At 44.0% G+C, this 25,491-nt stretch overlaps 1 protein-coding gene across 4 annotated transcripts in view; it reads left to right on the top strand.

Annotated features, from left to right (window-relative positions):
• Nucleotides 1-473: 473 nt before the first annotated feature.
• Nucleotides 474-25,491, top strand: part of LOC128701313 (uncharacterized) — a 38,543-nt gene continuing 13,525 nt past the window's right edge. For 3 of the 4 annotated variants that reach the window (XR_008408888.2, XM_053794970.2, XM_053794971.2), the window contains exons 1-3: nucleotides 474-631; nucleotides 1,122-2,599; nucleotides 12,908-13,106. Coding sequence is in view for 3 of the 4 variants with exons in the window: in XM_053794970.2 (XP_053650945.2) it covers nucleotides 479-631; nucleotides 1,122-2,599; nucleotides 12,908-13,106 (1,830 nt within the window). In the remaining variant the exon portion in view is untranslated. Of the gene's footprint in view, nucleotides 632-1,121; nucleotides 2,600-12,907; nucleotides 13,107-14,119; nucleotides 14,428-25,491 lie in introns of those variants that run through there. The other variant, XM_053794973.2, reaches the window with a different exon arrangement.

Consider the following 25,491-nt stretch of genomic DNA (forward strand, 5'->3'; position numbering starts at 1 on the left):
GCAAGACCCTGTATTAGGTAAATTTGGTTAAGATTACAGCAGCTAAATTGGCGTTTTTTAAACCTAGCGTAGGTAGTTGATATGTTATCTTCAAATTATTCACCGACTCCTTTTAATTTTGTATCATGTAAGTTATTGTATCATCATAACGGTGTGAAGCATGGGTTTTAAATTTTGTAGGAAGGAGGAGGCTAGAGGCACTGAGGATATAATGTTTGATTGCAGTGTGTAGAGAATTCTGAGCATGGAGAGTAGGTGGTGTGGGGTTACCAAAAATACCTCTGTTATTTAGCTAGCTGAGGAAGGGTTATGTAGGTGATTTGTCCACCTGAAGATGGAGCAAAATGAGATGACTAGGATGATTACCCTATATCAGTTATTATTGAATATTCCTAGTACAATACTGCACAATCTTTTCTTGCATATCTTGTGCAGTTTTATGTGTTTCCCTGCCTTGTGTTGTGACCAGGAAAGTGGGATGTGTCTTCTTTCTGAACTGTCGGAGCTGGGCCACCTAGTGTGTGAGCGACGTGTACCACTATCTGCAAGCACCTGGGACAGGTTGATCAGTTTCATAATGACTTTCAGCAATTTAACCCTCACCATTGATCTTCTAATTTGTGCCATGCAAGTAAGATTTACAGCAAACCATTAAATTACTTTATTAAGTCAATATTCGTTTGTAAATTATTTTTTTAACATTCCGGCCATCTCCCACTGAGGTAGGGCAAATAAAAAAAGAAGAAACACTGTCACCGTCACTCACTCCATCATTGTCTTACCGAGGGTGTGCCAATACTAAGTAATTATAATTAGTAATTATAAGAACTCCATACACAGTATAAGATGAATTACCAATTGACCCCCTAGCTGTCTTCAAGACAGAACTTAATAGGTTATTTCAAACAGTTCCCAGTTAGTTGGGCTATCATGCTAAAATTGTACTGTTATACTATAATCAGTAGCTTGACTTATCTGACAAACAACTAGAGAGTCTGGTCTGAGACCAAGCCACGGGCAATGAGCTGGTTTTAGAAGACGAGAGAAATGGGATAATCACTCATTGATTATTTTTGCAATTACAATAGATTTTGTTTATTTTTCACATTTTTCTCTTTCAGATAAAGAAGTTCAAGCCAGAGGTAGAAACTTTGAAGAAACTTTTGCTTGACTGCAGTAGAGGTGGTCCTGCCTTGATGCAACCATTGTCCAAACTTGTGTGTGCTTTGTCTGCAGACTACCTTTGCAGGATGAGGTCATCTCTGGAATACCTGGTGAATTTTTTTGCAGATGCTCCGCCACCTGAACAGCAAGTTAAGAACATTATTATCCGTCACTGTCAGACACATGGGATAAACCTTGTATTGCATTCACAAGTTTCAGCCTACAAGAGAAAAAGTGAAAGTAGTATATATGACCGCAGTACAGAAAATAGATTGCAGTGTTCCTTTAAGGTACATAACAAAGATAATTTTATTGCACAGTTTAGGAACTTGTCTACTAGTCATTTTGGTGTGCCAAACATGGATGCATCATCTCAAAATCTTCCAAATTTAGAAAATTTAAGACTATCAAGTGATTTCAGATACCAAAGTTCATCAATTTGTTATTCTAGTCCCCAAAAAATATTACTAAAGAGCAGAAGCTGCTCAGGTGATACGTACAGCCTAGCATCTCGTACTACTGACAGCAGAATATTAGTATGTGATAATCAAGACGATCAATCAGTATTATTAAACCATGCCTCCAAGCACCATTTATCAACATCATGTTCGGGTCAATATCATGAAAGACCTAATTCAGAACATGAGAATTTGCCTTCTGTACTGGTTAATGAAGGAGCAAACTCAAGAAAGCTTACACAATATATGAACAAAGGAAGGATAGAATTGAATGAGCCTGCAAATGACTGGAAGATAATCATTGTGCCACAGTATAAAAAGTCATTTGGTTACTCTCAAACCTCAGTTCAAAACAAATGTTCAAAATTAATGCCAATATATGATCAGTCACAGAAGCAATCTCTTTGTAAAGGGCCTTTGCTTGATGTCTCATTTCCTATTTTAGGGCATGTGTCAGCCCCTTTAAATTCTATGCTACCTACTTCAAGAATTCAGAGGCATTTTGACAAGCCAAGCAGATTGACAGGAAGGTCCCCCAAACATGATTTAACTAAGAAAATCTTGTGTGAGAGAAAAAGTGAATGTAAATTGAATCCTTGTCAGCACAAGCAGTCATGCTTGTCTCATGACACAGCAGGAGGTTTGCAGTTACACAAAGGAATACATCAGTGCTCAGAAGAATACATAAGACTGCAGGACAGTAGTAATGAGTTGAGCATTAACAATAGCTCTCCATTTTTTCATACGGAAAAGATACTTGTATCTAATGTTCAACCAAAACCATGGTGTAGCTCAGCACACCAGTCTAGCTTTTTAAAGCAAAAGCCAGGGATGTCATCTAAGCTTTCGTCTTCTGTTAGGGACAAGATTGACCTGACAACTCAAAAACGAGCTAAAGCCAGTGCTAAGAATGTCAAGGAGCCCCTGTGTCATACAGCTACAGTTTCTAACATTAATAATGAACACCTCAGCCAAAGGTAAGATGATCACCTCTTCGTTCTTAAAGAGGTGCCCCTCAAGGGAGGTTCCTTGACGGTGGTGAGGGGCTCTTGATCTAGGGAATTGGATCTGTGCTCCAGTTCCCTGAATTGACCCTGAATACCTTCCATCCCCCCCCCACATGCACTGTATAATCCTATGGGTTTAGTGCTCCCCATAATTATAATAATAATCTTAGAGGTGATGTGTCTTGTCCTAAACTTAGTTAAGATAATATGTGTAGAATTTTAATGCAGTTTTAAAAACATGTCCTCTTCAAGGGGGGCTCCTTGGTGTGGTGAAGAGGCTCTTGGTCTGAAGAATTAGACCTGTCGGTCTTCTTCCTCAGACCGAACCTAATTACCCCCCATTCTTCCCTCCCCTATCCCATCCTCCTCTTTTTCCATTCCTCCTCCTCGTCCTCACCCCTCCCTTTTTGCCCTTCCTCTTTTTGGCCTTTGGGATTTCTCCCACAGGCGCGCTAGTTCCTAGATAGGGGAAAGGACACCGGGGTCCATCCCATTCCGTTGACGTTCTTGGCGGTGGCGTAGTTTGCCGTGGAATCTGGATCGCCTGGGGATGTCCCGATCCCTCCCTGGTATCCCAGAGTAGCTTTGGGTGTCTTTCGGGCGACGGGTGTATCTCTGGAAGCCACCTTTTGGATTCCGGGGGTGGTGGCCAAAGGAGGTATGCTTTGTGGCGGATATCCGGCCACCCTCTCTTTTGTCCACCGAAGTAGCTCGGCAGATGTGAGGTTGCTATCCCGGATTGCTGGTAAACTGGCATGAAGGGTAGGGTATGGCACGGGTTCCATGCTGCATCTGTGCTACTAGCGGTGCTGAGGTCCTCTTGGGCGCGGAGGGAGATTTCCAGCCCTTTCATTCCTCCTGGGAACTATTCCTCCCCGCTCCCCCCCTTTTTTTTATTCTCTTTTTTATTTTTATTTTCTTTTCTTCTTTCTTTTTTTTTCTTAAAAACAAAAAGCAAAGGAGTAACCTAACCATAGAGAACCCAATCCATGAACCCACTACCCCCGGGCCCGTTCTTGATACCACACCCCATTCTGACCCTGCCTTGTGTTTAGACCACTCTTCGGACACTCCTGATGCCCCTGTACCTCTTGCTGGTGCTGTTTCCTCACCCGCTTCAGGTACCGGGGCTTCGACTGACTCCTTCGATTTCTCTGAACTCCGCTCTCCTTTGACTATGCTTCCGGCTTCTCCCTCTCGGGTACAGCAATTTTCGAATCGCCCGCCCATTTCACGCCGGACCAACTCCGGTCCTACTCCTAAATGCCAACGTCAATCTCCTGATGATGCTCCTTCGTTACCTTCCCATTCTACTCGGAAAAGACCGACACGTCAAACACTTCCTCTCCACGCTCGGTTTCGGACCGCACAATGGACTTCTTCTTCTGCCTACCTTTCTGACCATAGTATTGGCAAAGCGCTCCTGCGTCATGTTGGTAGAGATATTTCATTTCATGCTCTCAAGAGCGGTACGCGCATCGTCACTGTCCAGAATGCTACCCAAGCTTGTGATCTTTCTCTCCTTTCGAATATCGATACTACTCCTATCACTATTGAAAAACATCTTTCTCTCAATTCTTGTAGTGGTTCTGTCATTCTGCCCCATACCATAGTCCAACAGAATTTCCAGTCATGTGGCAATGACATTCTTGAACAGCTGGAACTCCAGGATCTCCCAATCCTCAAAGTAGACACTTATGTCCTTCCTGCCTGGGGGCGGAGACGTTACTCTTGCAATGTGGCTCGTTTAACTTTTGACAGCCGAGAACTCCCGTCCTCTGTATATGTCGCGGGACATCGGTTACAAGTTCGAAAGGTGATACCTACACCAAAACAATGTAGAAATTGCTGGCATTTTGGTCACCCAGCGAAATATTGCAGATCTATGGCCGAATGCCCAGTCTGTGGTGCCGACGACCATTCTAATACATCTTGCAGTCAACCTCCATCTTGCCTTAATTGTAATGAAGCTCACCCTTCGTACTCCCGCCGTTGCCAGGTCTACTTAAATGAACGTGAAATCCGTTGCCTCAAAGAGGCAGAAAGTCTCCCTTATGCTATGGCAGTTACTCATCTCCGCCTCCAAGGGAGACTACCCCGTGTTTCTTATTATCGTGTTTCCAAACATCCCCCCACTTCTGGGGTCCCATCTTCTGCAGCCTCCTCTGTGGTTACCCCTCCCATAGCCACTCCGGCATCTAATCTTTTTGCTGTCCTTGGCTCTGACATCCCGACTACAACTCAGTCTGTTTTCACATCTTCGCGTCCTTCCTCACAAGCCCCAGTATCGACAAGACCTCGTACGACACCTAATACCAATCGCCCCTCTACTTCTCAGAAGTCCAAAAAATCCACATTGCTCAAATCTTCTTTGCCCCTTCCTTCCCTTCTTCCACCTCCACACTTTACCTTTCCAGTCTCTGTACCTAGTTCTTTCCCTCTCTCTGGCTCTATTACAAGTGTGGAGATTCACCCTCCTCCTCGTACTATGCCTTCCACCCCCGTCCCCTCCCAAGTTTCTCCCTCTTCTGCCACCTCCCAGGTTTCTGCCTCTTCTGTCCCCCGCCACACTTCATCTCCAGTCCCTTACACTCTTCCTTCCCCCTCTACTTTGTTACAGTCCATTACTGTCCCAATCTTTACTCACCCTCCTCCTTCTATCTCCAATATGGTCTCCCATACATCTTTGAATTCAGAAACACTTGAAGCCATTTCAGAATATATTGCAGAGACTAAACCTTCAATGGACACTGATTCACTTCCTGTTCCTTCTCTTCCCTCTCCTCCATCTTCACAACCCCATTCTTCGCAACGCTCCGTTCCTTCGCTGCTTGAATGTCTTCCAATGCCACCACACGTTGACTTTTTTAACCCACTAGTCCGTAGGTGCCTTTACCTACAGATTCCTGGTATTTTCTTCATCGCCGATCATGGCCTATTTACAGTGGAATATCCGCGGCCTCAGGGGTAATCGGGGTGAGCTTCAGATGTTGCTTTCCAGGTTTTCCCCTGTTGGTGCTTGCTTACAAGTACCAAAATTACACTCGGCTGTTTTCCAACCTATCTCAGGCTATAATTTATTGTATTCTTCGGATCCTTTCTCAAATGGGACCTTTAATGAAAGTGCCCTTCTTCTACGCAATGATATTCCGTACTGTCAACTATTTGTCCATACCTCGCTGCATTACACTGCAGCCCGTATCCACTTGAATAAGTGGTTTACAATATGTTCTTTATATCTCTCTCCTTCTCGAGCATTTTCTATCCCAGACTTTGCCTTTCTTGTTTCATCCTTACCACCACCACTTCTGTTACTTGGTGATTTTAATGCCCACCATTTCCTCTGGGGGGGGGATCTCGTTGTGACTCACGTGGCATCCAGTTGGAGGCTTTTCTCGCCTCTCACCCCCTCCATGTTTTAAATACGGGTACTCCCACCCATTTTGATCCTCGTACTCATACTCTCTCTTGCATCGATGTATCAGTCTGCTCTTCCTCCACTGCACTAGACTTCACCTGGTCTGTTCTACCGGACTTACATGACAGCGATCATTTTCCAATCATTCTTACTTCTCCTTCATGTTCACCATCTTTCCGTAGCCCTCGCTGGCAATTTGATCGGGCAAATTGGGATCTTTACTCACACCTCACTGCTTTTAGTGAGGTTCCTTCTTCATCCTCCATTGATGAGCTCCTACACCTCTTCTCGACATCAGTTTATACCACAGCTTCTCAATCTATACCTCAAATCTCAGGCAGGCATTCTCAGAAGTGCGTGCCTTGGTGGTCTCCTGCTTGTGCTCGTGCAGTATGTTTGAAACGTGCTGCATGGGGGCAGGTACCGGTACAATAGAACCGCTGAGAGACTTCTTGATTTTAAGCAGAAGCGTGCGATCGCTCGCCGTGTCATCCGTGAAGCTAAACGCACTTGTTGGCGAGACTATGTTTCCACCATCACCTCTGCTTCTTCTATGAGTGCAGTCTGGAAAAAAGTGAGGAAATTGAGTGGTAAATACTCTCCTGACCCGGCTCCTGTTCTACGGGTTGCTGGTGTTGATGTAGCAAACCCTGTCGACGTTGCCATTGAACTTGGCACACATCTGGTCCGTATTTCCCGAGGGCTCCATCTGTGCCCTTCGTTTCTTTCCTCAAAGTCTGCCAGAGAGTTAGTACCCTTGGACTTTTCTTCTCTCACAGAAGAACAGTATAATGTGCCTTTTACACTTCAAGAACTAGAGGCAATGCTCTCAGCTTACCGATCATCGGCAGCTGGGCCTGACGACATTCATATTCGTATGTTACAACATTTACATCTGTCAGCCCTTGTAGTCCTCTTACACCTCTTCAATCTTATTTGGGCACAATGAGTTCTTCCCCAGCTGTGGAAATCTGCCATTGTTCTCCCTTTCTGCAAACCAGGTACTACAGGACATGATGCCTCCCACTATCGTCCCATCGCTCTTACTAGTGCAGTTTGCAAAGTGATGGAACGTCTCGTAAATCGATGTTTAATGTGGTATTTAGAGACACACAACAGTCTCTCCGCTAGTCAATATGGCTTTCGTAAGGGTCGTTCTACCATAGACCCCTTAATACGCTTGGATACGTATGTTCGTAATGCCTTTGCGAATAATCACTCAGTTATTGCCATATTTTTTGACCTTGAGACGGCATATGACACAACATGGAGGTATAATATTTTGGCCCAGGCCCATTCCTTAGGCCTCCGAGGCAATCTACCATCCTTCCTTAAGAACTTTTTAACTGACAGACATTTCCGTGTTCGAGTCAATAATGTTCTTTCCCCGGACTTTGTCCAAGCTGAAGGTGTCCCTCAGGGATGTGTTCTAAGCACAACACTTTTTCTCCTTGCTATAAATGATTTGGCCTCTGTTCTTCCACCCAATATTTGGTCATCACTCTATGTTGATGACTTCGCTATTGCTTGTGCAGGCGCTGACTGTCATCTTATTGCAGTTTCTCTCCAGCATGCGGTCGACCGTGTTTCCACTTGGGCCACCACTCATGGGTTTAAATTTTCAAGTACCAAAACTCACCAAATTACTTTCACTAGACGCTCTGTTATCTCCGATCATCCGTTGTATCTCTATGGCTCCCGTATCCCCGAACGTGATAGTCAGGTTTCTAGGCCTTCTCTTTGACCGTAGGTTATCCTGGAAACCTCACATTACCTCTCTGAAGGCAACTTGTCACAGCCGGCTAAACCTTCTTAACCCTTTGAGGGTCGACAGGCCCTCTCCGATACTCGTTCTCAGGGTCGGCCAAATTTCAAAAAAAAAAAAAAATTATTTTTTCTTATGAAAAAAGTTTTTTTTTCTAAACATTATAGGCTACACAAAAAAAATTTAACGTCAATACTTACCGAGATATGGAGGCGTGAAATTTGCCAAAATTGAACAACATATGGTAACATCGCCGACTGCCGTCACCCGGTATTTTTCTATTTACTTTTATGTACTATTTTCAATTATTTTTCAATTTTTCTTTTTCTGAGTAACTTTTATGGCCTCTGAGGCCAACATGATCAGTATTTTGTAAGTTATTTCTTTTTAAATACTACACAATAAGGGCGTAAACACTGTTGTCATTATTTTGTTTACAGAAAATATTTACACAAACGATATGAAATGTTGTTTATTACTATTTTTCTATATTTTATATACACATATACAGTCACAGGGAATGTTTCTAGAAGTTCTGCAGCCTGTGGAACTCTTTGAAACATGGTGTCATGCACAGTGGTTTTACACTCCTCACACATAAAACGAGTGTCTCTGCGTTGTTGTGTGCGTTTTTTTGTATGTGCACAGACGTAACACCTCTTCTGAGCCTTTTTCTTCAAAGCAGTAGCAGGCAGTTTTACCAGGAAGTGATCACCATGCTTCAGACGAGCAGGTAGTTGTTGATAATTTGGTGGGCGGTCAATTGCAGGTGCTGTTCCTTGGTACTTGAATACTATTTGTCTGATGACAGACAAACAGAATTCGCCGTACTGTGGTTTGTTTCTGGTGCTCATCTTATACATATTATAAGCATTGAGCATGGCAATGTCCAGAAGATGGAAAAACAGTTTGATGTACCACTTATAACTCTTGCGAACACAATCAGCAAACCCAATCTGCATGTCACATTTGTCCATTGAACGCATGTTGAAGGTGTAATCAATCACAGCTGCAGGTTTTAGAATGGGTTCATTTCTCTCTTTATGCTGCCTGCCACTGTCTGCCATTTCATTAGGGTGAATTGATGACAACAGTGTGACATCTCGTTTGTCATGCCACCAAAATGCCATGATGTCATTGGCAGCAAACGCCTTCACCTCACCTCTACGAGTGCCAGCGTCAAACTTGGGCATTTGTTTCCGATTTGCACGCACTGTGCCACACACATCTGTCATGTTCACTCGCAAAAAATCACTGAGTGAGGGGCTTGTGTACCAGTTATCTGTATATAATATATGCCCCTTACCAAGGTATGGTTCTATCATTGTTCGAACCACATCACCTGAGATGCCCAATAACTTCCTGGTATTTTGCAATGTATAACTTCCAGTGTACACAATAATATCCAATACCAGACCACTGTAACAATCACAAAGCACAAACAACTTTATACCAAAGCGTTTCCTCTTGCTTGGTATGTACTGCTTGAAAGAGAGTCTTCCTTTGAACAGAATCAAAGACTCATCAATTACAAGCTTCCTGAAGGGATAAAAATGCGTACTGAATTTCTGTTTCAGATACACAAACACATTCCTAAATTTATATAACCTGTCAGTTCTGTCATGCCTGGTTTTATCTGAGAAGTGAAGCATACATAACATTAGCACAAATCGATTCACTGGCATTATATCACTGAAACCTGGTGTTGCAATCAGGGGGTCTGTTGACCAGTATGATTTCACTTTGTGCTTATACACATGTGGCATAAGCATTATTGTGGCAAAGAAAAGATACATCTCAGCCACAGTTGCCTCCTTCCACTGGTGTAGACGTGATTTTGGTGAAAGTAATGTGTTTGCCATGGTGTACTCGTAGTATGTGTTGCTTTCCATGACAATACTTTTCATCAGTGGTTCGTCAAAGAATAACTCGAAACATTCCAGTTCAGTGGCATTGTTCCCAAGTGCACAAGATGGCCGTATTCCACTTTGGCTGTCATCAAACTGGTGGGGATTTGGAACAAAATTGACAGCTTCCTGCCAATCCCAGGTGCGGTCTGCTGGTGGGTACTGGACAATGACAGGTGGTTGTGGTTGTGGAGGTTGTGGTTGTGGAGGCTGGTGTGGTGGGTGAGTGGGGGATGGTGGCCTTTGTTCTAGATCAGCTGAGGCAGCGGCGTGGGTGGCAGCGTGGGTGGCAGCATGGCCCACTGCTGGTGCCTCACCGCCGGCACCACTACCACCACGCACATTTTCCATCCCAATTGTAACAGTATCTTCGTCATTTTCACTGTCTGTTCCTGTTGTACAGCCACGGGATGTACTCCGAGATACACTCTTTCCCCTTGGTATAACATATGGCACACTACCAGAGCGCATATATCGTCGTATATACTGACGCTTCACTGGGGAATATTGCACTTCACTATCACTACTGGAACTAGTTTGAAGAGCTTGTAGTTCATATTCACTATCACTATCATCACCCATGCTCTCATCTGAGTCTGGGATTTGGGAAAATAGAAGTTTCCTCTTCGGTTCTGGAACAACTGAACGTGAACAAGAGGGCCCAGCACCAGAGGTGGAAGGCTGAGGGTCGTCTGGGTTTTCCTCACTATTACCGATATTATGGTCATTAGTTTCGGTCAAAACCTCACTAAAACCACGAAACTCATCTTCACTGGCACTTCCATCACTATTAGAACTGTCACTGGGGAACAAAAGTGTCCCAATTCGCCGAGGAGTGAGGACCTTCTTACTGCGAGGCATGGTGGACATTGTTTACTAAGAGGGCATTCCCACAATGCACCACTGGGTCCCAGATTTTTTTTCTACCGCGCACACCGACCACGGAGACCCATTCTCTCACACCTAGGCCTACCAGCCTTTTCGCGCGAGATTTGAGGCCGCTAGAATTTATGCGTACTAGTACGTCGAAAACCCCTACGCGTAAGACGTACTAGTACGACCAAAACCCTCAAAGGGTTAAAACCCTTGCTCATCTTTCCTGGGGAGCTGATCGTCGAACTCTGCTTCGCCTACATTCAGCCCTCGTTTTATCGAAACTCGATTATGGTGACCAGATTTATTCCGTGGCCTCTCCTGCTACTCTCTCTAGCCTTAACTCTATCCATCACCAAGGATTACGTTTGTGCCTTGGTGCTTTTCGCTCTTCACCTGTTGAGAGCCTCTATGCAGAAGCGAATGTTCCATCCTTGTCTGATCGCCGTGATGCCCATTGCCTTCGCTACTATGTACGCTCTCATGATCTCCACAATCCTTCCATTTATAGAATGGTCACCGATATTAGTAGACATTCTTTATTCGTTCGCTGCCCCTGTTTGCTCCGTCCCTTTTCTCTTCGCCTACATTCACTCTTGTCTTCCCTTCAGTTACCACCTTTATATGTTCATGTAGCATCTCACTTTTCCCTACCCCCCTGGGAAGTTCCAGCTGTTCGGGTCTGTTCTTTCTCACTCCCTTGCTCGAAAGCTCAACTGCCTACGGTGGCTTCCCGCTCTCTTTTTCTTGATCACTTCCACTCCCATTCTCATGCCACCGCTGTGTACACAGATGGCTCTAAGTCGTCAGACGGCGTCGGATTCGCAGCAGTGTTTCCGGACAGCGTCGTGCGGGGGCATTTACTATCTTCGGCTAGCATTTTTACTGCTGAACTGTATGCCATTCTTGCAGCACTTATTCGTATCGCATCTATGCCTGTGTCATCATTTGTGGTAGTCTCAGACTCCCTTAGTGCTCTACAGGCTATACGAAAATTTGATACATCTCACCCTTTAGTTCTCCGTATCCAACTTTGACTACGCCGTATCTCTACGAAGCATAAAGATATTTTTTGTTGGGTCCCTGGTCATGTCGACGTACAGGGCAATGAACAGGCAGACACTGCTGCGCGGTCAGCAGTACATGACCTACCAATTTCCTATAGAGGTGTTCCATTTCTGGACTATTTTGCTACAATAGCTGCCCACCTTCGCGCCCGTTGGCAACAACGTTGGTCAACTCTGCTTGGTAACAAACTTCATTCTATTAAATCGAGCATAGGTTACTGGCCGTCTTCTTGTCATCAGTGCCGAGGTTGGGAGACCACTCTCTCCCATCTTCGCATTGGCCACACTCGTCTTACTCACGGGTATCTCATGGAGAGGCACCCTGTACCTCTCTGTGAGCAGTGTCAAGTTCCAGTATCGATTAGCCACATTCTGTTAGACTGCCCTCTCTATCAACGTGCACGCAGAATTTACCTCCAACGTCATCTTCGTTCTACTACTCTCTCTTTACCTTCCCTTCTTGCTGATGGACCCTCCTTTAATCCTGACTCTCTCATTGACTTCTTGACAACGACTGATTTACTCCACAAACTCTGATGATGATACCTTACGCGCTCTCCTCAGCCCTTTCTAGCTCAGTCTCTTGCTGCCCTTTACCCTTTCACCATCCACTGCTCCGCTGTTATCCGTAACCTATTACTCATCCACCTCCCTTTTGCCACCTGATGCCCTCACTTCCTGCCCTGCAGCGCTGTATAGTCCTTGTGGCTTAGCGCTTGTTTTTTATTATAATAATAATTTAAAAACATGTATATCTTCCCTAGTCCTTGAAAACGAAGAAATTGGCATTTAGTTTTTACTTCATGGGGATTATTTTAATTTTTTTTATTTGAAATGCCTGAAAAACTGCAATGGATGTTTTGTTCACATAAGTAAAATCCCTTCCCCTATTAAAAAAAAAAAGTTTCCAGTTACGTGGAAAAATTAGGGTAGATGCCGTATGCTCACTCATTGACCTTGCTCTGAAATAGTTTCTCTGTCTGTTTTGAGTACAGTACACCATTGAGGTATCATTTGTATTCCTTTGTCCTCGTATCGCCTCATTCAAATAGCCTCTTAACCCACCTTAATAAAGCACCTTCAAATAGGTATGATGAAAAGAATTTTGTTTGATTCTCAGATGATACAAAACATTTCCATTAAAGGAAAACAGTACGTATTTAGTTTTCAGAATGTTTAGATGTAATTTTAGTTTTCTGTATAATTCTTAGGATATTTGCACAATCTCTCACTTATTTTTCTTTCCAGATGCTCCTTTGTATGTGTGACTAAAGAAAACTGTGCTTTACAAAGCACTGTTTCACAGTCAGACTTAAAGCAAAAGCTAACTACAATGCCAGAACCTTGGGCCTCACCCAGAGAAGAATCTACAATCTTGTCTCTGACCAGTGATTTGATAATTGATGTAGAAGGATGTTTACTTTCTCCAAAGGCTGGCTCTTCTGAGGTCAGTAAGAAGTACTAATGGTATAATTTGTTAATGGACAAACCTACCAGTAATTACGGAATTGTATCACTTGAATGGTAATGAAAATCATTCATAAAAACTAGTTATTCTTAAGGGATGTCAGTCAGATCATATTAATTTTATCCAATTCCAGAGAAAAAATATAATTCATTTATAAGTGGGTTAATGTAACAAGGAATGGAAATATATACCTTTGTAATGTTTTAATTAATTTGAATCATTATTGTTAGTCTGACAAATTAAGGTTCAGCATTAAAATTTAATGTCAACACTATGCATTACACAATCAAATCATACTGTTGTATGAAGCACACATTTCTTGAATTCCCTTCTCCATTCCCATATTTTGCAGTAGACAGTACAGTAAGGGCCCCACTTTACAGTGTTTCGCCTTATGGCATTCCACTATACAGCGATTTCAAATTGTGACCAAAACTTGCTATACAGCTTCCAGTCTCTAATACAGTGCACCCCACTCAGTTTGTTTACATTCTCCATGAGCACATCTCTCTATTATGTCTGGAAACTTTCCAAAATTTCAAGTGTTCTAAAGTTACAGTGGAGCCTCGGTATGCGACCTTAATTCATTCCAGAAGGCTGTTCAAGTGCCACTCCATTTGCGTATCTAACATGTTCTTCCCAACGAATTTTCTGTTTGGGTGGCTGTTACCACTAATCTTTGTAGGCCCCATGGTGACTTATTTATACAAATAATACAAAATAACTCATTATTTATGTATGCGTTCTAGTCAGAGAGCCCGTCGTACGTCTGAGTTGTCAGTAAACGAGAATGTCGCTAAGTGAGGAGAGGCTGTAGTTTACAGCGAAGTTCTGGTAGATCGCATTTGTTTTGTCGAGTGCTGAGCTTTGTTCGAATAGGGAGCTGATTATATACAGAGGTTCCACTCTATTGCATATTTTATATGTGCTCTGATAATTATACTTGTGTATACCTGTACCTAAATATACTTACACACTGTGCTGTCATGCAGGTGCACATTAAAATCATCAGTCTCTCTACTCTTTGATGCCATATTAATAATAATACGTAATATCTTGGGCGGATGGATTTATGAAGGATGAGGTTAATCGTAGAATTGATGAGGGAAAAAAGGTGAGTGGTGTGTTGAGGTATATATTTTTTTATTAACACACTGGCCGATTCCCACCAAGGCAGGGTGGCCCGAAAAAGAAAAACTTTCACCATCATTCACTCCATCACTGTCTTGCCAGAAGGGTGCTTTACACTACAGTTTTTAAACTGCAACATTAACACCCCTCCTTCAGAGTGTAGGCCCTGTACTTCCCATCTATAGGACTCAAGTCTGGCCTGCTGGTTTCCCTGAATCCCTTCAAAAATGTTACTTTGCTCACACTCCAAAAGCACGTCAAGTATTAAAAACCATTTGTCTCCATTCACTCCTATCAAACACGCTCATGCATGCCCGCTGGAAGTCCAAGCCCCTCGCACACAAAACCTCCTTTACCCCCTCCCTCCAACCTTTCCTAGGCCGACCCCTACCCCGCCTTCCTTCCACTACAGACTGATACACTCTTGAAGTCATTCTGTTTCACTCCATTCTCTCTACATGTCCGAACCACCTCAACAACCCTTCCTCAGCCATCTGGACAACAGTTTTGGCAATCCCGCACCTCCTCTAACTTCCAAACTACGAATTCTGTACATTATATTCACACCACACATTGCCCTCAGACATGACATCTGCACTGCTTCCAGCCTTCTCCTTGCTGCAACATTCATCAACCATGCTTCACACCCATACAGGAGCATTGGTAAAACTATACTCTCATACATTCCCTTCTTTGCTTCCAAGGACAAAGTTCTTTGTCTCCACAGACTCCTAAGTGCACCACTCACCCTTTTCCCCCTTATCAATTCTATGTTTCACTTCATCTTTCATAGACCCATCCGCTGACACGTCCACTCTCAAATATCTGAATACATTCACCTCCTCCATACTCTCTCCCTCCAATCTGATATCCAATCTTTCATCACCTTATCTTTTTGTTATCCTCATAACCTTACTCTTTCCTGTATTCACTTTCAGTTTTCTTCTTTTACATACCCTACCAAATTCATCCACCAACCTCTGCAACTTCTCTTCAGAATCACCCAAGAGCACAGTGTGATCAGCAAAGAGCAACTGTGACAACTCCCACTTTGTGCGATTCTTTATCTTTTAACTCCGCACCTCTTGCCAAGACCCTCGCATTTACTTCTCTTACAACCCCATCTATAAATATATTGAACAACCACGGTGACATCACACATCCTTGTCTAAGGCCTACTTTTACTGGGAAATAATCTCCCTCTTTCCTACATACTCTAACTTGAGCCTCACTATCCTCGTAAAAACTCTTCACTGCTTTCAGTAATCTACCTCCTATACCATACATCTGCAACATCTGCCACATTGCCCCCCTATCCACCCTGTCATACGCCTTTTCCAAATCCATAAATGCCACAAAAACCTCTTTAGCCTTATCTAAATACTGTTCACTTATATGTTTCACTGTAAACGCCTGGTCTACACACCCCCTACCTTTCCTAAAGCCTCCATGTTCATCTGCTATCCTATTCTCCGTCTTACTCTTAATTCTTTCAATAATAACTCTACCATACACTTTACCAGGTATACTCAACAGACTTCTTCCCCTATAATTTTGCACTCTCTTTTGTCCCCTTTGCCTTTATACAAAGGAAATATGCATGCTCTCTGCCAATCCCTAGGTACCTTACCCTCTTCCATACATTTATTAAATAATAGCACCAACCACTCCAAAACTATATCCCCACCTGCTTTTAACATTTCTATCTTTATCCCATCAGTCCCAGCTGCCTTACCCCCTTTCATTTTATCTTCTGCCTCATGAACTTCTCCCACACTCACAACTGGCTCTTCCTCACTCCTACAAGATGTTATTCCTCCTTGCCCTATACACAAAATCACAGCTTCCCTATCTTCATCAACATTCAACAATTGCTCAAAGTATTCCCTCCATCTTCCCAATACCTCTAACTCTCCATTTAATAACTCTCCTCTCCTATTTTTAACTGACAAATCCATTTGTTCTCTAGGCTTCCTTAACTTGTTAATCTCACTCCAAAACTTTTTCTTATTTTCAACAAAATTTGTTGATAACATCTCACCCACTCTCTCATTTGCTCTCTTTTTACATTGCTTCACCACTCTCTTAACCTCTCTCTTTTTCTCCATATACTCATCCCTCCTTGCATCACTTCTACTTTGTAAAAACTTCTCATGTTCTAACTTTTTCTCCCTTACTACTCTCTTTACATCATCATTCCACCAATCGCTCCTCTTCCCTCCCGCACCCACTTTCCTGTAAGTGCGGGAGGGAAGAGGTATATGTGGAGACAAAAAATATTATCTATGGAGGCAAAGAAGGGAATGTATAAAAGTATAGTAGTACCAACACTCTTATATGGGTGTGAAGATTGGGTTGTGAATCCAGCAGCGAGGAGGCGGTTGGAGGCAGTGATGTCCTGTGTAAGGGCAATGTGTGGTGTAAATATTATGCAGAAAATTTGGAGTGTGGAAATTAGGAGAAGGTGTGGAGTTAATAAAAGTTTTAGTAAGAGGGCTGAAGAGGGGTTGTTGAGGTGGTTTGGTCATTTAGAGAGAATGGATCAAAGTAGAATGACATGGAAAGTATTTAAATCTGTAGGGGAAGGAAGGCGGGGTAGGGGTTGTCCTCGAAAAGGTTGGAAGGAAGGGGTAAGGGAGGTTTTGTGGGCGAAGGGTTTGGACTTCCAGCAGGCGTGCGTGAGCGTGTTAGATGGGAGTGAATGGAGACGAATGGTATTTGGGACCTGACGATCTGTTGGAGTGTGAGTAGGGTAATATTTAGTGAAGGGATTCAGGGAAACCGGTTATTTTTATATAGCCGGACTTGAGTCCTGGAAATGGGAAGTACAATGCCTGCACTCTAAAGGAGGGTTTGGAATATTGGCAGTTTAGAGGGATATGTTGTGTATCGTTATATGTATATGCTTCTAAGCTGTCGTGTTCTGAGCACCTCTGCAAAAACAGTGATTATGTGTGAGTGAGGTGAAAGAGTTGAATGATAATGAAAGTATTTTCTTTTTGGAGATTTTCTTTCTTTTTGGGTCACCCTGCCTCTGTGGGAGATGGCCGACTTATTAAAAAAAAAAAAAAAAAAATTAAAAGTCATATATTACATTAATATAGACATTTCCATTAATCCATCTATATTTTTTCAATTATATAATAAACACACTACGTAACATATAAACATGATAAATACACCCCACAGTAGAATAAATTAACATAATTATAAGATGTGGTAGCCAGGCAACTTGTAGGACTTGTAGTCCAACATCAGAGAAAATGTTTACATTATAATATTACTGGGGGTAACTAGAAAATTATTCCTTTCGTATGCCTTCAGTCAGAGTGTCATTTCTTCTAAAAATGGTGTTACATGGGACTGGGAGTGTTTCTCTTTATTTATTTAACTGTATCAATGTGGAGACAGCTTGTACACAATGTAAAGTATTGGTTTTTTTTTTTTTTTTTTTTTTTTCTTCTTCAACAAGTCGGCCGTCTCCCACCGAGGCAGGGTGACCCAAAAAAAGAAAGAAAATCCCCAAAAAGAAAATACTTTCATCATCATTCAACACTTTCACCACACTCGCACATTATCACTGTTTTTGCAGAGGTGCTCAGAATACAACAGTCTAGAAGCATACACATATAAAGATACACAACATATCCCTCCAAACTGCCAATATCCCAAACCCCTCCTTTAAAGTGCAGGCATTGTACTTCCCATTTCCAGGACTCAAGTCCGACTATATGAAAATAACCGGTTTCCCTGAATCCCTTCACTAAATATTACCCTGCTCACACTCCAACAGATCGTCAGGTCCCAAGTACCATTCGTCTCCATTCACTTCTATCTAACACGCTCACGCACGCTTGCTGGAAGTCCAAGCCCCTTGCCCACAAAACCTCCTTTACCCCCTCTCTCCAACCCTTTCGAGGACGACCCCTACCCCGCCTTCCTTCCCCTATAGATTTATATGCTTTCCATGTCATTCTACTTTGATCCATTCTCTCTAAATGACCAAACCACCTCAACAACCCCTCTTCTGCCCTCTGACTAATACTTTTATTAACTCCACACCTTCTCCTAATTTCCACACTCCGAATTTTCTGCATAATATTTACACCACACATTGCCCTTAAACAGGACATCTCCACTGCCTCCAACCGTCTCCTCGCTGCTGCATTTACCACCCAAGCTTCACACCCATATAAGAGTGTTGGTACTACTATACTCTCATACATTCCCTTCTTTGCCTCCATAGATAACGTTTTTTGACTCCACATATACCTCAACGCACCACTCACTTTTTTTCCCTCATCAATTCTATGATTAACCTCATCCTTCATAAATCCATCCGCCGACACGTCAACTCCCAAGTATCTGAAAACATTCACTTCTTCCATACTCCTCCTCCCCAATTTGATATCCAATTTTTCTTTATCTAAATCATTTGACACCCTCATCACCTTACTCTTTTCTATGTTCACTTTCAACTTTCTACCTTTACACACATTCCTAAACTCATCCACTAACCTTTGCAATTTTTCTTTAGAATCTCCCATAAGCACAGAATCATCAGCAAAAAGTAACTGTGTCAATTCCCATTTTGAATTTGATTCCCCATAATTTAATCCCACCCCTCTCCCAAACACCCTTAGCATTTACTTCCTTTACAACCCCATCTATAAATATATTAAACAACCATGGTGACATTACACATGGGGGTGGATGGGACAGCAATGTGACAATGTTGCAAATGCATGGAATGTGTAGTAGGTTAATAAGAGCAGTAAAGACTAAAGGGTATGTAGATAATGAGGCTCAGGTTAGGGTATGTAGGAGAAAGAAGGATTTTTTTTCAGTAAAAGTAGGCCTTAGACAGGGCTGTGTGATGTCACCATGGTTGTTAAACATGTTTATAGATAAGGTTGTAATAGAATTGAGTGCTAGGGTGATGGAGAGGTAGGAGGTTAAAAGATACTGAATTACTGTATATGCTAGCATAAAAATTGACCCCTAAAAGTTTGAGGTGTTAATTCAGGTTTAGGCCTAAATTCCTTTGGTAATGTGCCATGGCCTTATTTTCTCCTCTACCATGTATCAGCAATTTTTATACTCAGTGTATTAGTCAACCCTTAGTTTTGGAGTTTTTTTTATGTTTAAATAGTTGACTTGCATGCTGGCATATACGATAGATATCAAGTGGTTGTCAGTTTTTTGCCAGTGACACTTCTTTTGAAAAATTCTGAAGTCAAGTTAAAAGGTTGAGGTAGGGCATGTAAAAGAAAGAAATTAAGGGTGAAAATAGAAAAGAGCAAGGCGATGAGAGTATTAAAAAATGCAGGCAATTAAATATTAGATATCAGACTAGAGGAAGGAAGTACAGAGGAAGTAAATATGTTCATATATTTGGGAGTGTACTTGTTGGGGGATGGGTCAGTGAAAAACAAGGTAAACCACAGAATGGAAGAGGGGGAAAAAGGTGGTGCATTAAAGCATCTATAGAGACAAAGAGAGGGAGAAGCTGAAAGCATGGTCAAAGTGTGGAGGTCGGATGTATAGAAGGAGTCGGATGGAACCTCTGCACCTGGAGCTGGTGATGAAATGGCACCAGCAGTAGATACAGGGGCATTAGAAAGAATGGTCAAATAACGAGATAGGGTTGGAGCAGTGTGTGGTAGCAGAAGGGAGCCCAGGAGGAGCTTGTTCGTGGATTTGGGACTACATGGTTATGTCACTTCTTTCTTTTTGTTTTTTAGAAAACAAAAAAAAAAGGAAAGAAAAAAAAAAAAAGAATAATAAAAGGGGGGGAACATGGAGGGATAGCTCCTAGGAGGAATGAAAGGGCTGTAAATCCCCCTCCGTGCCCAAGAGGACCCCAGCACCATGACTAGTGCAGATGCGGCATGGAACCTGTGCCATACCCTACCCTTCGTGCCAGTAAACCAGCAATCCGGGATAGCAACCTCACATCTACTGAGCCACCTCGGTGGACAAAAGAAATACCTGCCACAAACCATACGTCCTTCAGCCACCACCTCCTGGAATCCGACAGGCAACCTCCAGAAATACACCCGAAAGAAACCCAAAGCCGCCTCCGAGAACCGGAAAGGGAATGGGACAGCCCCAGTTGATCCAGATTCCACAACAAACTACACCACCACCAAGGACCTCAATGGAATGGGTTGGACCACGGTACCCTTCCCCCTACCTAGGAACTAGAATGCCTGAGGGAAGAACCCCAAAGGTTGAAAACAGAAACCTCTTCAATGGGGGCTCCTTGGCGTGGTGAAGAGGCTCTTGGTCTGAGGAATTAGCCCTGTCGGTCTTCTTCCTCAGACCGAACCTAATTACCCCCCATTCTCCCCTCCCCTATCCCATCCTCCCCTTTTTCCATTCCTCCTCCTCCTCCTCACCCCTCCCTTTTGCCCTTCCTCTTTTTAGCCTTCGTGATTTCTCCCACAGGCGCGCTAGTTCCTAGGTAGGGGAAAGGACACCGGGGTCCATCCCATTCCGTTGAGGTTTCTTGGCGGTGGCGTAGTTTGCCGTGGAATCTGGATTGCCTAGGGATGTCCCGATCCCTCTCCGGTATCCCGGAGTAGCTTTGGGTGTCTTTTGGGCGACGGGTGTATCTCTGGAAGCCACCTTTCGGATTCCGGGGGTGGTGGCTGAAGGAGGTATGCTTTGTGGCGGATATCCGGCCGCCCTCTCTTTTGTCCACCGAGGTAGCTCGGCAGATGTGAGGTTGCTATCCCAGATTGCTGGTTTACTGGCATGAAGGGTAGGGTATGGCACGGGTTCCATGCTGCATCTGCGCTACTAGCGGTGTCGAGTCCTCTTGGGCGCGGAGGGAGATTTCTGGCCCTTTCATTCCTCCTAGGAACTATCCCTCCCCGGTCCCCCCTTTTTTTTTTCTTTTTTTTATTTTTATTTTCTTTTCTTCTTTCTTTTTTTTTCTTAAAAACAAAAAGAAAGAAGTAACCTAACCATGGCAGCCCTAGTCCATGAACCTGGTACCCCCGGGCCCCTTCTTGATACCGCACCCCGTTCTGACCCCGCCTCGTCTTTGGACCACTCTTCAGACATTCCTCATGCCTCTGTACCTATTGCCGGTGCTGTTTCCTCACCCGCTTCAGGTACTGAGGCCTCGACTGACTCCTTCGATTTATCAGACCTTCGCTCTCCTCTGACTATGCTTCCGGCCTCTCCCTCTACGGTGCGGCAATTTTCAAATCGCCGACCCGTTCCACGTCGGACCAACTCTGGTCCCACGCCTAAACGTCAACGACAATTACCTGCTGATGATACTTCTCCACCTTCACCTTCTCGTTCTTCTCAGAAACGATCGACACGTCCTTCACTACCTTTCCACGCTCAGTTTCAGACTGAACAGTGGACTAAATTCTTCACTTTACGACCAACTTCCTCTACTGCCTATCTTTCTGACCATAGTATTGGCAAGGCACTCCTACGCCATGTTGGTAAAGATATTTCTTTTCATGCTCTTAAGAGCGGTACGCGCATCATTACCGTACAGAATGCTACCCAGGCTCGTGAGCTCTCTCGTCTTTCCCATATAGATACTGTTCCTGTCACCCTTGAAAAACATCATTCCCTCAATTCTTGTAGTGGTACCGTTATTCTGCCCCATACCATAGTTCAACAAAATTTCCAGACATGTGGCACCGACATTCTAGAACAGCTGGAACTCCAAGATCTCCCAATCCTCAAGGTAGACACTTACGTTCTTCCTGCCCGTGGGCGGAGACGATACCCTAGCAATGTGGCTCGTTTAACTTTTGACAGCCGAGAACTCCCATCCTCCGTTTATATAGCAGGACATCGGTTACAAGTTCGAAAGGTGATCCCTACACCACAACAGTGTAGAAATTGCTGGCGATTTGGCCATCCAGCGAAATATTGCAGATCTATCGCCGAATGCCCAGTCTGTGGTGCCGATGACCATTCTAATACGTCTTGCAATCGATCTCCCTCTTGCCTTAACTGTCATGAGGCTCACCCTTCGTACTCTCGCCGTTGTCAGGTCTATTTAAACGAGCGGGAAATCCGTTACCTCAAAGAGACAGAAGGTCTCCCTTATGCCATGGCAGTTTCTCATCTCCGCCTCCAAGGGAGACTCCCACGTGTTTCTTATTCCCGTGTTTCAAAACGTCCCCCCACTTCTGGTATCCCATCTTCTACACCCACCTCTGTGGTTACCTCTCCCATAATCACTCCTGTATCTAATCCTTTTGCTGTCCTCGGCTCAGACGTCCCTACTTCAACGCCTCAGTCTAATCTCGCTTCTTCGAGTTCTCTCTTACAAGCCTCAGTATCGACGAGACCTCGTACGACACCTCTTCCCAATCGTCCCTCTACTTCTCAAAAGTCAAAAAAAGGTCCGGTAACACCTCCTACCCATCTTCCACCTCCTCATTTTACCCTCCCTGTCTCTGTCCCTAGTTCTTCCCCTCTCACTGGCTCAGTTACAAGTGCAGAGGTTCACCCTCCTCCTCGTAATGTACCTTCCTCCCCTGTTCCCTCCCAAGTTTCTTCCTCTTCTGCCACCTCCCAGGTTCCTGTCTCTTCTGTCCCCTGCCACGCTTCTCCAGTTCCCTCCACCCTTTCGCCCCCCCCTACCTTGGTACAGTCCAATACAGTTCCAATCTTTACTCATCCTCCCCCTACCATTCCCAATATTGTCTCCCATACGACATCTCTGAATTCCGAAACACTTGAAGCAATCTCTGAATATATTGCAGAGACCAAACCATCAATGGACACTGATCCACCTTCCGCTCTTTCTCTCTCCTCTGCTCCATCTGCGCAACTCCTTTCTTCACAGCGCACCGTTCCTTCGCTGCTTGAACATTTTCCACTGCCTCCGCATGTGGACTTTTCTAACCCTTCTAGTCCGTAGGAACCCTTACCTGCGGATTTCAAGTATCTTTATCATTGCCAATCATGGCCTTTTTACAGTGGAATATACGCGGCCTCAGGGGTAATCGGGGTGAGCTTCAGATGTTACTCTCCCAGTTTGCCCCTGTTGGTGTTTGCTTACAGGAACCAAAATTACACTCTGCTGTTATTTCTCACATCTCAGGCTATAATTTATTGTATTCTTCAGATCCTTTTCCTGATGGGACCTTTAATGAAAGTGCCCTTCTTCTCCGCACTGATATTCCGTACCATCAGCTATTTATTCATACTTCGCTGCATTACACAGCAGCCCGTATCCACTTACATAGGTGGTATACGCTCTGTTCTTTATATCTCTCTCCTTCTCGGGCATTATCTATTCCGGATTTTGCCTTCCTTGTTTCGTCATTACCGCCACCGATTCTGTTACTTGGTGATTTTAATGCCCACCATTTCCTCTGGGGAGGGTCTCACTGTGATTCCCGTGGAATTCAGTTAGAGGCTTTTCTTGCCACCCACCCCCTCCATGTTTTAAATACAGGTACTCACACCCATTTTGATCCTCGGACTCATACTCTCTCTTGCATCGATCTCTCAGTTTGCTCTTCCTCCGCCGCATTAGACTTTACTTGGTCTGTTCTCCCGGACTTACATGACAGTGATCATTTCCCAATCATTCTTACTTCCCCTTCATATTCGCCACCTCTTCGCACCCCACGCTGGCAATTTAATCGGGCAAATTGGAACCTTTACTCACACCTGACTGTTTTTAAAGAGGTTCCTTCTTCGTCCTCCATCGATGAGCTTTTACACCTCTTCTCGTCCTCCGTTTTCACCGCAGCTTCTCATTCTATACCCCAAACTTCGGGCAGGCATTCTCAGAAATGCGTGCCTTGGTGGTCTCCTGCTTGTGCTCGTGCAGTACGTTTGAAACGCGCTGCATGGGGCAGGTACCGGTACAATAGAACCACAGAGCGACTCCTTGATTTTAAACAGAAGCGTGCGATCGCTCGCCGTGTCATCCGTGACGCTAAACGCACTTGCTGGCGAGATTATGTCTCCACCATCACCTCTGCTTCCTCTATGAGTGCAGTCTGGAAAAAAGTACGAAAACTGAGTGGTAAATATTCTCCTGACCCGGCTCCTGTTCTGCGGGTTGCCGGTGTTGATATAGCAAACCCACTAGATGTTGCCAATGAAATTGGCAATCATCTGGTCCGTATTTCTCAGGGACTCCATCTATGCCCCTCATTTCTTTCCTCAAAGTCTGCCAGAGAGTTAGCACCCTTGGACTTTTCTTCTCTCAGAGAAGAACAGTATAATGTGCCTTTTACACTTCAAGAACTGGAGGCAACACTCTCAGCTTGTCGATCATCGGCAGCTGGGCCCGACGACATTCATATTCGTATGCTACAACATTTACATCAGTCAGCCCTTGCAGTCCTATTACGCCTTTACAATCTTATTTGGTCACAAGGAGTTCTTCCACAGCTGTGGAAATCCGCCATTGTTCTCCCTTTCCGCAAACCAGGCACTACGGGACATGAAACCTCCCACTATCGTCCCATTGCTCTTACCAGTGCAGTTTGCAAAGTAATGGAACGTCTAGTAAATAGACGTTTAGTGTGGTATTTAGAGACACACAACAGTCTCTCCACTCGTCAATATGGCTTTCGTAAGGGACGTTCTACCATAGACCCCTTACTGCGCTTGGATACGTATGTTCGTAATGCCTTTGCGAATAACCACTCAGTTATTGCCATATTTTTTGACCTTGAGAAGGCATATGACACAACTTGGAGGTATAATATTTTAGCCCAAGCCCACTCCTTAGGCCTTCGAGGCAATCTACCATCCTTCCTTAAGAACTTTTTAACTGACAGGCATTTCCGTGTTCGGGTTAATAATGTGCTCTCCCCGGACTTTGTCCAAGCTGAAGGTGTCCCCCAGGGATGTGTTCTGAGCACAACACTTTTTCTCCTTGCTATTAATGATTTGGCCTCTAGTCTTCCATCAAATATTTGGTCATCACTCTATGTTGATGACTTCGCTATTGCCTGTGCAGGCGCTGACTGTCACCTCCTTACAGTTTCTCTCCAGCATGCAGTCGACCGTGTTTCCAATTGGGCCACCACACATGGGTTTAAATTTTCCAGCACTAAAACCCACCAAATCACTTTCACTAGACGCTCTGTCATCTCTGATCATCCTTTGTACCTCTATGGCTCACGTATCCCTGAACGTGATACAGTCAAGTTTCTGGGCCTCCTCTTTGATCGTAGGTTATCCTGGAAACCTCACATTACCTCTCTGAAGGCAACTTGTCACA

This window comes from Cherax quadricarinatus, chromosome 72 (genome assembly GCF_038502225.1).
Source record: "Cherax quadricarinatus isolate ZL_2023a chromosome 72, ASM3850222v1, whole genome shotgun sequence".
NCBI lineage: Eukaryota > Metazoa > Arthropoda > Malacostraca > Decapoda > Parastacidae > Cherax > Cherax quadricarinatus.